Source organism: Petromyzon marinus, unplaced genomic scaffold, assembly GCF_048934315.1.
Source record: "Petromyzon marinus isolate PM22_M1 ecotype Great Lakes invasive population unplaced genomic scaffold, UKy_Petmar_22M1.pri1.0 PM_G_Scaffold_69, whole genome shotgun sequence".
In the NCBI taxonomy this organism is placed as follows: domain Eukaryota; kingdom Metazoa; phylum Chordata; class Hyperoartia; order Petromyzontiformes; family Petromyzontidae; genus Petromyzon; species Petromyzon marinus.
In genome coordinates, this window is record NW_027423023.1 from 578,824 (window position 1) to 593,194 (window position 14,371).

Sequence of the window (14,371 nt, forward strand, 5' to 3'; positions counted from 1 at the left end):
CAACATTTACAATTGTAGTGTATGGTGGACACTACACGACACTTCTATGCACCACAGAACGTGCCAATTCATTACTAGTACAGCACTAACATACAGCAACATTTACTATCGACGCATTTCCATTTGACGCGATGTGACTCAACAGAGTCCGACATCACGATAACGAACTCCCCCCACCCCCCCCCCCCCCACCGCGTGCGTGCATGTGCCGGCCGGCATATGGTTGTGGTTGACCTCCGGTGAACCAACTCGTCACAGGCATCATATCTAACACCCCCGACAAGTCGCTGGACAGAGAGACGCAGGCGGAGTACGAGCTGGAGGTGAGAGAGTCACCGTGAGGGTGGTGGTGGTTGTGATGGGGAGTCCCTGACCCTTCATGATGGTGAGCGGGCCTAGGTAAAACTTCGTGGCCGGGAGTCGGAGCCGTTTCTGCGACAGGGATGTCCTCTGGCTCCTACAGTATTTTATCTAACCTACGAGCAGGAAGTACCCGGCGTTGCCCGGGTTGAAAAAAAAAATATTTCAAAACTTCTCTTAAAAACCTTACATATACATACACAGATACTAAGGTATTTTGAAAGCCCGGTGGGCCGTTTGTCCATTTCTCCACCAACAAAATTATAAGAGGCTTGCACAAGTCCAAAAAGTCATAGGAAGTGTGGGGTACATAGTTGATCTAAAAGGTTTCTGAAAATTGTCGACCCACCCCCTCAAAAAATATCTTTATCCCCGCGTAGGTATATATACCTACACACCCTTAATACAATATAGTAAGTAGTATCTCTTGCCTCTGTAGTTGTATCTACTGACTGTATAGTAGTATCTACTGAGCCAGTAGTAGCTACTGAATGTTTAGTAGTATTTAGTGACTGTAGTAACTACTGACTGTAGTAGTATCTACTGGGCCTACAGTAGTATCTACCGACCTTATAGTAGTAACAACTAACTTTATAGTAGTATCTACTGACTGTGTCGTAGTATTTACTGACTGTAGCAGTATTACTGACTGTAGTGGTATATACTTACTGGTAGTATCTACTAACTCTATATAGCAGTATCTACCAACTGGATAGCAGTTTCTACTATCACTACAGGAGTGCATACTGGCTGTGGTTGGACCTGCTATGATTACAGCAGTGCATACTATGGTGGCTCCTGCTTTCATTACAGCAGTGCATACTGACTGGTGGTATCCTGCTATGACTACAGCAGTGCATACCGACTATGGTGGTTCCTGCTATGATGACAGCTTTCACTACAGTAGTACATGCTGACTTTATCTTATATATGAAAGGGAAATTTGTGAATGTGTGTCTGTTCGAATTGTTTAGCATACTTGCCGACATGCAAACACCTTACTGTATATTAAACGAGAATATGCGATTCTAAAGAAATCTACAATCTTCGATTCCTTTGCGCGATTTAAAGAATCGATTCTTTGTGCGCTCAGGTTATATTTAAAATTACTGAGTTATATATTTTCATTGGTATGTTATGTCTTTAAGTTTTCAGAAGTTTTAAAATATATTTTTGCCCCGGGCAACGCTGGGTATATCGACTCTATAGCACAAAGTCCTCACCTGACAAGAGTGGCGTGTTGAGGCCTAGTACCATGCAGAGCCCCCGGCCTCGCCTAGATTGCCCCCCCCCCCGTGCTAGAATAATCGTGTAAAGGCGCGATAATTTTAGCATCTTCCGACCCTATAATAGTAATTGCACACATGGGGGGGGGGGTGGGGGGAGAGAAGTGGACATGACACTTTGATGAATTTACCTCGGCGTTGCGTGTAAATTTTGTTTGCATTTAGAACGTGAATGAGAAATGGCGTCCACCCTGCAGCGACGGCGTGCGCGCCCGTTGTTAGGGGCAACTCGCGTCAGCGTTTCACGCATACGCAACGGCGCGCTTTGTCGCGAGCCGGTCGGCAAAAGTAAATTACTAAATTAAGATAGATCGCACCAAAACGCGATTTTAACCACTTTTAAGGTGACGGATGGGAAAACGAAATGGCCTATTCCCACCGCGGAGCCCGGGGCGTGCCGCCCGGCAAATTTTTTTCGACGTCAATCCCACGGTCCGAGAGCCAAATCCCCCGCAAGTGAGCGTACACAGACAGACAGACAGAGAAACAGACAGACAAAAAATGCCTTTTATAAGTTAGACTAGCGGTTAGTACCCGGCGTTGCCCGGGCGAAAAAGGCAGACACACACATGGACTTACAAACAGACATGGACCCATACACATAGAAACCCACTGACTTACATGCACGCAAACACATGGACTCACACACACAGACATTGACTTGAGAGACATGTAGTTACACACACAAATCGACTCAAACACACAGAGTTACACACATCGACTCACACATACATACATAGACTGCACAAGAACAGCCGCCATTCGCCACTAAGTGGCAGTGACGTCACCACAACGCTTGTGGCAGGCTATGTGCACCTTGAGGCCACGTGAAGTGTCGAACACCTGCTGGCAGGAAGTCACGGGGCAGACCCAGATGGCACAGGTCGACTGAGATGACTGGCAGATGCACCACCTGTGCCCTGTACCCTGCTAACTTGCTGTGCTTTAGCCACACGGTGCACCGCTCGTTCTTGTGAGCGTCGCTCCTCCGCCCTCCGTTGTTGTTGGAGGCCAACTGCCTCCAACTGGCCTGTAGTGTCTTTCACGAGGCTCCTCCACAGATACCGATCTTGACACCGCTGGTACCAGTCGACAAGTCCACTCAGCTGCACATCATCCTGTAGCATATCACTCCATCTCTTCTCTAGCACCCGTTTAGAGACCTTCGATCCGGCGGAACAAAAGGTGTTTAGGCATGCGGTGGCTGGGCATGCAGGCTACATGGCCCAGCCAACGCAGCCTTGCCTGGCCATGCAGGCTACATGGCCCAGCCAATGCAGCCTTGCCTGGCGTAGGAGGTCACCAATGGGACTTTGTCCAGATCTTTCAAGTATTTGTGAGCTCATCACACAATCCAGCCTGGTTAAACCCAGGAAGGATCGTAGGCAGGCCAGCCTAAATGTTTGTAACCGGCGAAAATGTTGCATTAGGGGGGTCCAAGTTTCGCAAGTGTAGAGAAGGGAGGGAATGACCGTGGGCGAGACGATGTGGAGCTTCGTGCGGAGCGAGAGACCAGGTAGCTTCAACGCAGTGGCACACAGCCGATGAAAAGATAATGCCGCTCAACTGATTCAGAGTGAGACCTCTGGTGTTAAACCGGAGCCAGTCATGAGTACACTGGGCAGGTATGGGAAACTCTGCACTCTCTACAACTGGCCCATCACCAATTGTGAGTTATGGGGGTGGATTGTCCGATGGTACAAAATACCCAGGCAGGTGCTTAGTTTTGGTGGGGCTGATGGCAAGGCCCCACCTCTTAGTGGCAAGCTCCAGGCTGAGCAGCAGCGCGTCCAACTCCTCTTCTGAGTGAGCATTAATTACCAGACCATCAGCATACATAACGTGTTTGGCCAATAGGGAGCCATCGATTGACCGCACCCGGGCATCGATGAGCCTCCCATTGTATCTGTACCAGATGTGAATTCTTCCGGTAGAGGCATTGAAGGCTTAACGAAATATGTGGTCCAAATATATGTAAAAGAATGTGGGAGGCAGTGGACATCCCTGTCGCACCCCAAGATGTACAGTGAGTGGCTCTGATTCACGGTCACGTAGTTTGATGTGGGACCGCTCACTATCATGAAGGTCCTTAAGGATCGTGAGCAGAGGGTCAGGGACTCGAAAAGGACGAGGAGCAACCCAGAGCCCAGGCCTAATGATGGTATCATAGGCCCTGAGCAAGTGAATAAAGCACACATATGGACTAACATGCACACATGGACCTACAGGCACGCAACGAAATGGACTAACACTGACTAACATGGAGCCACGCACACACAGCGACGAACACATGCACATGGACTGACACACACATATCAAGTCACACACACACACATTGACTTACACACACACATCGAGTGAGACACACACATACATAGACTTACAGACACATTGACTTACACACATATGGACTTACAGACACACACACAGGGACTTACACACATGGACCCACGCACACACATCGACTGACAGCCACACATCGACTCACACATACATAGACTCACACACACAGACATGAACTTACACACACATACATATCGACGCACACACACATGGACTGCCACACATAGACACATTGCCATACACACATCGACTGACACAACAACAACAACCGCCATTCGCCACTAAGTGGCGGTGACGTCACCACGACGCTTGTGCCAGGCTATGTGCACCCTGAGGCCACGTGAAGTGTCGAACGCCCGCTGGCAGGAGGTCACGGGGCAGACCCAGGTTCCACGGGTCGACTGACTGAGATGACTGGCTGATGCACCACCTGTGCCCCCTACTGTGCCAACCTGCTGTGCTTTAGCCATCAGGCGCTCCGCTCGTTGTTCTGAGCGTCGCTCCTCCGCCCTCCGTTGTTGTTGGAGGGCGACTGCCTCCAACTGCCCAGTAGCATCCTTTACGAGCCTCCTCCACAGAGGCCGATCTTGACACCGCTGGTACCAGTCATCAGCAAGTCCACTCAGCTCCACGTCCTCCTGTACCACATCACTCCATCTCTTCTCTAGCCCGTGCCGCGCCCGCTTAGCCCCCTCAATCCGGCCAAACAAAAGCTGTTTCGGCATGCGGTGGCTGGGCATGCGGGCTACATGACCCAGCCATCGCAGCCTTGCCTGCCGGAGGAGCTCACCGATGGGACCCTGCCCAGATCTTTCAAGGATTTGTGAGCTCCTCACACAATCCAGTCTGGTTAAACCCAGGATGGATCGTAGGCAGGCCAGCCTAAATGTTTCTAACCGGCGAAGATGTTCCATTAGGGGGGTCCACGTTTCGCAAGCGTAGAGAAGGGAGGGAATGACCGTGGCCGAGAAGACCTGAAGCTTAGTGCGGAGCGACAGACCAGATAGCTTCCACACAGCGTTACGCAACCGATGAAAAGATATTGCCGCTCGACTGATTCGGAGTGAGACCTCTGCTGTTAAACTGGAGCCAGTCATAAGCACACTGCCCAGGTATGGGAAACTCTCCACTCTCTCCACAACTGCCCCATCACCGATTGGGAGTTGTGGGGGTGGAGTGTCCGATGGTACAAAATACCCAGGCAGGTGCTTAGTTTTGGTGGGGCTGATGGTAAGGCCCCACCTCTTAGTGGCACGCTCCAGTCTCAGCAGCAGCGTCTCCAACTCCTCCTCTGACTGAGCAGCTATTACCAAATCATCAGCATACATAACGTGGTTGAGCAATACGGAGCCATCCCTTGACCGCACCCGGGGATCGATTAGCCTCCCATTATATCTGTACCATATGGAGATTCCCCGGGTACAGATATTGAAGGCTTCACGAACTACATGGTCAAAATAGATGTTAAATAATGTGGGAGCCAGAGGACATCCCTGTCGCACCCCAAGGTGTACAGGGGATGGCTCTGACTCCCGGCCACGTAGTTTTACCCGGGCCCGCTCACCATCATGAAGGTCCTTAATGATCGTGAGCAGAGGGTCAGGTACTCCAAACGCACGAAGAACGACCCAGAGCCCAGGCCTACTGATGGTATCATAGGCCTTGACCAGGTCAATAAAGCAGAGATGTAGGTCTTGTTGGAATTCCCTACACCTCTGCTGTAGCAGACGGACAGAAAATATGGCATCTGTGCAGGACCGCCCTTTCCTGAAACCACATTGCAGCTCCGCAAGCCTCTCCTCAGTGTGCCTGGCAAGGCGATGCTGAATAATCCTTGCCAGGACCTTTCCCGGCACACTGAGGAGTGAGATGCCCCTGTAGTTGTTACAGTTTGTGCGGTCCCCATTCTTAAAAAGGGGGACCACCAGGGCATCCTTCCAATCCTGCGGAACCCGTCCAGTGGTCCAGACTGTTGTTATGATGTCATATAGGGCAGTCTGTGCACAAACGCCACCCTCCCTCAGCATTTCGCTTGGGAGATCATCTCTGCCCGCTGCCTTTCCTGGTGTCAGACTCCGGATCGCCTTCACTACTTCCTCAGCAGATGGCACCTCAGCCAACCACTCACAGGGGGTGACTTCTTCCAATATTTGAGGCACCGCAGCCTCAGCAGGGTCATCCTCACTTTGTGCCATGATGTTTTCCTGGCTGAGGGATTTTCCCTCCCCCAGGACCTCACAGAAATGCTCAGCAAATCTGCGAACCTGTTCCTGGGGGTCGGAGATTGGATCACCGTTTTTTCCCCTAATGATGGTAATAGGTGTGGCGCTGCAGGTTACTTTTTTGATGGAGTTAAATAGAGATTTGTGATCACGGGCCACTGAGGCAGACTCCATCTCCTCAGCAACCCGCGACCACCACCCATCCTTGCAGCGCCTCACGGCTCTCCGAACCTCCGAGCGAAGGCTGCGGTAAGCCTCCTCATTCTCTGACGTGGGATTCTGTAGCCGATGACAGTGGGCCTGTCGCTTTTTCTCAACCATCCTAAACACCTCCTCTGTCAGCCAGGGTCTCTGGGGAGGTCTGGACCGCGTACCCAAAGCAGCCATTGCAGCTGCATGAGTCACAGTCCTAAACCTCGCCCATTTACCCTCGACATCAGGAGGAGTCGGGGACGATGCCAATCCCAGCCGCAAGCGATGATGAAATTCTCGCTTGCAACTTTCATCAGATAACTGAGACCAGGCCACTTTATGTTGGAATGGGGTCCTAGGTGTACACCCACCACCGGAGTGGAAGAATGGCTGGCGCATCTTACAGATGACTAGTCGATGGTCAGAGGGCAGATCAGCTCCACGGTAGGTCCTGGTGTCAAGGACATGGGCTCGCATTCGCTGGTCCGTCACTATGTAGTCCAGCAGATGTTCTTGCTTGGACCCGGCATGCATCCATGATGTTGTGTGGATGCGCCGATGCCGGAACAGCGTGTTGGTAATTACAAGCCCATGGGCTGCACAAAAATCTAGCAGCCTCCTACCGTTGTTATTGAGCTGATCTGGCCCATGCCCTCCAATCACTCCAGACCAGGTGCCAGTATCATGACCAACTCGGGCATTGAAGTCACCCAACATGATGACTCTATCCCGAGGTGCCACTTTAGCCAGCACCTGTGACAGGAGGTCATATAAGGCATCTGACTCATCGGCTTTGCCTGCATCCCTCCACGGATGTTCATCTTCGGTGGGGGCATAAGTAACCACGACCACCATTCCTCGCCTCCGGTTGATGGGAAGGCGAGCCCAAAGTAGCCTGGGGCTTACAGCTTCCCACACCTCACCGCCACGCTCCCACACCCCCTTCATTCTTTTGTTCAAAAGAAGACCCACACCCTGTTGTTTGGCAGTCTGCTGCCCCGAGTAGAGGACTGTCCACCCCTCTTGGTGGCAGGAGCCAGAGCCGGTCCACCGGACCTCCTGAATGCCGCATAGATCCAGGCGGTACCGGTCCAGCTCCCGACAGAGGAGTGGCAGCCTCTCCTCTGCAGTGAGCGTTCGAACATTCCACGTGGCCACCCGTAGTGGCTTTTCGTTGTTTCTGGAGTAGCCCCGAGGGTAGGTATTCAATCTCCTGGCTCCGCCAATTGGGGTTTGGCCAGGAGACGTCATAGACGCCTGGCCCCCCGGGGCCTCCGGCACAACATGACTCCCACACAAACATACATGGACTGACACACGCACATAGAGGCACACAAACATGGACTGAGACACACACATGGATGTACGCACACACATGGACGTACGCACACACACACACACATGTACGTACAGACACACACACATAGACTCACACGCACACATGGACCAAAAAACACACACATAGAAAGAAATTTACTTACATTGACTGACAAGGAGCGACGCACACACACACACATTGACTCATACACACACATGGCCGCAGACATGCACATCGACCCACACACACACATGGAATTAGACGCAGGCATTATTACTGTGAAAGAAGTAACTTAATTAAAAAAGAGTAGTTTTTTTACACACACACACCACGCACACACATTGACTTATGCACACACATACATGGACTTACGCACACACCACGACGGTATGCACTATGACTACAGCAGTGCATACCGACTGTGGTGGTACCTGATTTCACTCAAGCAGTGCACACGGCCTGTGGTGGTACCTGCTTGAACTACAGCAGTGCACACGGACTGTGGTGGTACCTGCTTGAACTACAGCAGTGCAAACCGACTGTGGTGGTTTGTGGTATCACTGCAGCAGTGCCTAGTGACTGTGGCAGAACCTGCTATCACAAAGGCAGTGCATACTGACAGTGGTGGTAGCGGCTTTTACAAAAGCAGTGCATACTAACTGTGGTGGTAGCTGCTATGATAACAGCAGTGCATACTGTGGTGGTACATGGTTTAACAACAGCAGTGCATACTGAATGTGCTGGTACCTGGTATGATTACAGCAGTGCATATCGTGGTGGTACCTGCTTTCCCTGCAGCAGTGCATGCATATTGTCGTGGTAGCTGGTATGATTACAACAGTGCATACAGTAGTGGTACCTGCTTTAGCTACTGGAGTGCATACGGACTTTGGTACCTGCTTTTACTACAGCAGTGCATAGTGACTGGTGGTCCGTGCTATTACTACAGCAGTGCATAGTGCGCTTTCCCTACAGCAGTGCATGCAATTGGCGTCAGTTGGTACGGTCGAGCTCGTGCAGTACGTAAATAAAATGAGAATGGCACTAAATCGCTAATTAAACTAATTTTAAGTTGACGGCTGGGAAAACGTAATAGCCTATACCAAGCAGGGGGCTTGGGGCGTGCCACCCGGCAATTTTTTTCGGACTTGAACCCCACCGTTTGAGAGCCAAATCCCCCGCAAGCGCGCGCACGCGAAGACTTTTATATATAAGATAGCGTATGTGGGGATAATGGGAAAATGTCGTTCGTCGCCAAACAAATGGCAAAGTCGTGTCGGTGGGGGCTAAGTCGACTCTGGGAATCGACACCGAAGCGTAGGTTTGCAGTGGCCCCTGCATGAAAACGACGGAAAGTACAGCGTTCATCACAGATAGGTAAAGTTGTGCGCTTATTTATATAAATAGCTATTATTGCGACCACGTCTTTATGCGCGAGGGAATGACACTTATGCAGAAGTTTTCTCTTTCAAAATAGCTACTTTTCTAAATATCACTGTCCTGCTCACAAAACAACTACTTTGAGGGGAATCATCGCGTTTCCTGTACTCTGGAGGAACCAGCAGCCACCTCATATCCCTGCACTGAATGCTATTATTACGTCTTCTTCATTCTAACATATTTACACTTGCCCCCTCAGTACGGGGGTTGAGCGGCAACATTTCAATTATGCTTAATTGGTGCACATCAGCTCATAGTTACAGGTAGGATAATTTGATTTTTTTGTTGACTTTCATTTATTTACCAATTTATTAATTTTTCGCTCGCGCAAAATGTTTACACAAAAATGTTGGGACACCATCGCCCTCACTCTGAATTACTCATGGCAGATGCCTGCATTTCCCCCCCTTGCTTCTTTCACTTAAGTCACGCAGATAGAAAACTATTATTTTAAAAGTTAGTAAATATGAAAGTAATGTGTGTGCGAGTCCATATGCGTGTGCGTCATATGAGTGTGCAAGTCGATGTGTGTGTGTCTTTTTAGGGTAGTTGTGGGTTGGAGAAGAGATAGAGTGATGTGGTATAGGAGGGTGTGGAGCTGCGTGGACTTGGTACCAGAGGTGTCAAGATCGGCCTCTGTGGAGGAGGCTCGTGAAGGACGCAACTGGGCAGTTGGAGGCAGTCGCCCTTCAACAATGGAGGGCGGAGGAGCGATGCTCAACAACGAGCGGAGTGCAGGGTGGCTAAAGCACAGCAAGTGGGCACATGTTGTGCATCAGCCAGTCAGTTGACCCATGGCACCTGCTGGGTTTGTCCCGTAACCTCGTGTCAGCAGGCGTTCGAAACTTCACGTGGCCTCAACGTGCACATAGCCTGGCACAAGCATCGTGGTGATGTCACCGCCACTTAGTGGCTGAATGGCAGTTGTTGTTGTGCATGTGTGTCTGTGCGTGCGTCCGTCCCACCGGTGCCAGGTGTCCATCGTGGACACCGGCGTGCCCCCGCGTGAAACGAGGGTGGTGGTGTCGGTGAACGTCTTGGACAGAAACGACCACACCCCACGCTTCCCCAGGGACCTCCAGCACGTCTACGTGGTGGTGGCGGATGACGAAACGGAGGTAGAAATCGCACGTTTCTATGCCACCGACGCCGACTCGGGCGACAACGCCAGGATAGCGTACGACATATCGCCACAAGTAAAATATCGCATGGACGGCTATCAAGGAATCGGAATCCTCTTCACCCGGAGAAACTTGCACCGTGCGGGGACATCCGACACCATGGAGGTCAGGGACATACTCCATCCTCCACCCTGTTTCCCCCGCATCCCGCTTCCTCCCTCCTCCACACGCAGACACACGTGATGATATCACCCCGACCTCTTATCACCGCGATGATTCGACCACGAAACGTAACTCTCCAATCTCTGTTGCCGGCCCCGCAGCTCACCGCCATGAACATGGATTTGGACGCAAGAAAGGTGTCTACCAAATTGCGTGTGGATTGGGTCGCCACTCCTCTGCCGCCGGAGACGCCCCCGGCCTTCGCCCAGAGGTATCATGCGGTCACCGTGGCGGAGACGGCCGCCGTGGGCTCCGTGGTGATCGCCCTGCCCACGCAGAGCACGGCGGGGAGCCTCCTCTGGTTCAGCATCACAGGTCACGTGGTGCCACCACCCACCTCCCCCCACCCCAACACAACCCAACCCATCCCAACCCACATCATGATGTGTTAACGGTGACATGTTGAATGGTTAACGGTGACATCATGATGATGTGTTAACGGTGACATGATGATGGGTTAACGGTGACATCATGATGATGGGTTAATGGTGACATGATGGGTTAACGGTGACATGATGATGGGGTTAACGGTGACATCATGTTGATGGGTTAACGGTGACATCATGATGATGGGGTTAACGGTGACATCATGATGATGGGGTTAACGGTGATATCATGTTGATGGGGTTAACGGTGACATGTTGATGGGTTAACGGTGACATGATGATGGGTTAACAGAGACATGATGATGATGACGGTAGGGGCACCGCGTGTTGACAGGCGGTAACGTGGAGGACCGCTTCTATGTGACCCAACATGGCGGTGTTGTGGAGTTGGCCCAGCCGCTGGATGCCGAGCAGCGCACCTCCTACGAGCTCACCATCAGGCTCACCGATGGGTCCAACGCTGTAACCACCCTGGTGGGCGGGCACGCGTGTCTGTGTGTGTGTCTGTCTCTGTGTGACTGTGTGTGTCCGTCTGTGTGTGTCTGTCTCTGTGCGATTGTGTGTGTCTGTGTGTGTCTGTCTCTGTGTGACTGTGTGTGTCTGTGTGTGTGTCTCTCTGTGTGACTTTGTCTGTCTGTCTGTGTGTGTCTGTCTCTGTGTGACTGTGTGTGTCTATCTGTGTGTGTCTGTCTCTGTGTGACTGTGTGTGTCTGTCTGTGTGTGTCTGTCTCTGTGTGACTGTGTGTGTCTGTCTGTGTGTGTCTGTCTCTATGTGACTGTGTGTGTGTCTGTCTCTGTGACTGTGTGTCTATCTGTGTGTGTCTGTCTTTGTGTGTCCGTCTGTGTGTGTCTGTCTCTGTGTGACTGTGTGTGTCTGTCTGTGTGTGTCTGTCTCCGGCAAAACAACCCCCTACCTCCTCGCGGTGCCGGGCGGGCAACTCTGTCGTGGGCAGTGCCGTGGGGGGAGGTCCAATTTCGATTGGCTCCTCCCCTCATGGCATCTGTGTCCACCACAGGGGCTAAACGGGGGCTCTGGACGGGTGCGAGGGGCTGGTAACCCCTCCACCTTCAATTTATTACCACTAAACCGCAAATTAAGTATATAACTAATAAGCTTGTGCCGGAGGCCCCGAGGGGCCAGGCGTCTATGACGTCTCCTGGCCAAACCCCAATTGGCGGAGCCAGGAGATTGAATATCTACCCTCGGGGCTCCTCCAGAAACAATGAAAACCACTACGGATGGCCACGTGGAATGTTCGAACGCTCATTGCGGAGGAGAGGCTGCCACTCCTCTGTCGGGAGCTGGACCGGTACCGCCTGGATCTATGTGGCATTCAGGAGGTCCGGTGGACCGGTTCTGGCTCCTGCCACCATGAGGGGTGGACAGTCCTCTACTCGGGGCGGCAGACTGCCAAACAACAAGGTGTGGGTCTTCTTTTGAACAAAAGAATGAAGGGGGCGTGGGAGCGTGGCGGTGAGGTGTGGGAAGCTGTAAGCCCCAGGTTACTTTGGGCTCACCTTCCCATCAACCGGAGGCGAGGAATGGTGGTCGTGGTTACTTATGCCCCCACCGAAGATTAACATCCGTGGAGGGATGCAAGCAAAGCCGATGAGTCAGATGCCTTCTATGACCTCCTGTCACAGGTGCTGGCTAAATAGGCCCCTCAGGATAGAGTCATCATGTTGGGTGACTTCAATGCCCGAGTTGGTCATGATGCTGGCACCTGGTCTGGAGTGATTGGAAGGCATGGGCCAGATCAGCTCAATAACAACGGTAGGAGGCTGCTGGATTTTTGTGCAGCCCATGGGCTTGTAATTACCAACACGCTGTTCCGGCATCGGCGCATCCACACAACATCATGGATGCATGCCGGGTCCAAGCAAGAACATCTGCTGGACTACATAGTAACGGACCAGCGGATGCGAGCCCATGTCCTTGATGCCAGGACCTACCGTGGAGCTGATCTGCCCTCTGACCATCGACTAGTCATCTGTAAGATGCACCTGCCATTCTTCCACTCCGGTGGTGGGTGTACACCCAGGACTCCATTCCAACCTAAAGTGGCCTGGTCTCAGTTATCTGATAAAAGTTGCAAGCGAGAATTTCATCATCGCTTGCGGCTGGGATTGGCATCATCCCCGACGACTCCTGATGTCGAGGGTAAATGGGCGAGGTTTAGGACTGTGACTCATGCAGCTGCAATGGCTGCTTTGGGTACGCGGTCCAGACCTCCCCAGAGACCCTGGCTGACAGAGGAGGTGTTCAGGATGGTTGAGAAAAAGCGACAGGCCCACTGTCATCGGCTACAGAATCCCACGCAGCCTTCGCTCGGAGGCAAGGATGGATGGTGGTCGCGGGTTGCTGAGGAGATGGAGTCTGCCTCAGTGGCCCGTGATCACAAATCTCTATTTAACTCCATCAAAAAAGTAACCAGCAGCGCCACACCATCATTAGGGGAAAAAACGGTGATCCAATCTCCGACCCCCAGGAACAGGTTTGCAGATTTGCTGAGCATTTCTGTGAGTTCCTGGGGGAGGGAAAATCCCTCAGCCAGAAAAACATCGTGGCACAAAGTGAGGATAACCCTGCTGAGGCTGCGGTGCCTCAAATATTGGAAGAAGTCACCCCCTGTGAGTGGCTGGCTGAGGTGCCATCTGTTGAGGAAGTACTAAAGGCGAACCGGAGTCTGATACCAGGAAAGGCAGCGGGCAGAGATGATCTCCCAAGCGAAATGCTGAGGGAGGGTGGCGTTTGTGCACAGACTGCCCTATATGACATCATAACAACAGTCTGGACCACTGGACGGGTTCCGCAGGATTGGAAGGATGCCCTGGTTGTCCCCCTTTTTAAGAAGGGGGACCGCACAGACTGTAACAACTACAGGGGCATCTCACTCCTCAGTGTGCCGGGAAACGTCCTGGCAAGGATTATTCAGCATCGCCTTGCCAGGCACGCTGAGGAGATGCTTGCGGAGCCCCAATGCAGTTTCAGGAAAGGGCGGTCCTGCACAGATGCCATATTTTCTGTCCGTCTGCTACAGCAGAGGTGTAGGGAATTCCAACAAGACCTACATTTCTGCTTTATTGACCTGGTCAAGTCCTATGATACCATCAGTAGGCCTGGGCTCTGGGTTGTTCTTCGTGCTTTTGGAGTACCTGACCCTCTGCATCCAATCATTAATGACCTTTACACCTTGGGGTGCGACAGGGATGTCCTCTGGCTCCCAAATTATTTAACATCTATTTTGACCACGTACTTCGTGAAGCCTTCAATAGCTGTACCGGGGGAATCTCCATATGGTACAGATATAATGGGAGGCTGATCGATGCCCGGGTGCGGTCAAGGGATGGCTCCCTATTGCTCAACCACGTTATGTATGCTGATGATTTGGTAATAGCTGCTCATTCAGAGGAGGAGTTGGAGACGCTGCTGCTGAGACTGGAGCGTGCCACTAAGAGGTGGGGTCTTACCATCAGCCCC

The 14,371-nt window shown here is 51.9% G+C and overlaps 1 protein-coding gene across 1 annotated transcript in view; it reads left to right on the forward strand.

Annotated features, from left to right (window-relative positions):
• Window positions 1-14,371, forward strand: part of LOC142920147 (protocadherin Fat 3-like) — a 35,084-nt gene that overhangs the window by 10,620 nt on the left and 10,093 nt on the right. Inside the window, exons 4-7 of the mRNA XM_076062613.1 lie at window positions 259-323; window positions 10,136-10,447; window positions 10,606-10,819; window positions 11,225-11,364. Coding sequence (XP_075918728.1) covers window positions 259-323; window positions 10,136-10,447; window positions 10,606-10,819; window positions 11,225-11,364 — 731 coding nt within the window. The remainder of the gene's footprint in view (window positions 1-258; window positions 324-10,135; window positions 10,448-10,605; window positions 10,820-11,224; window positions 11,365-14,371) is intronic.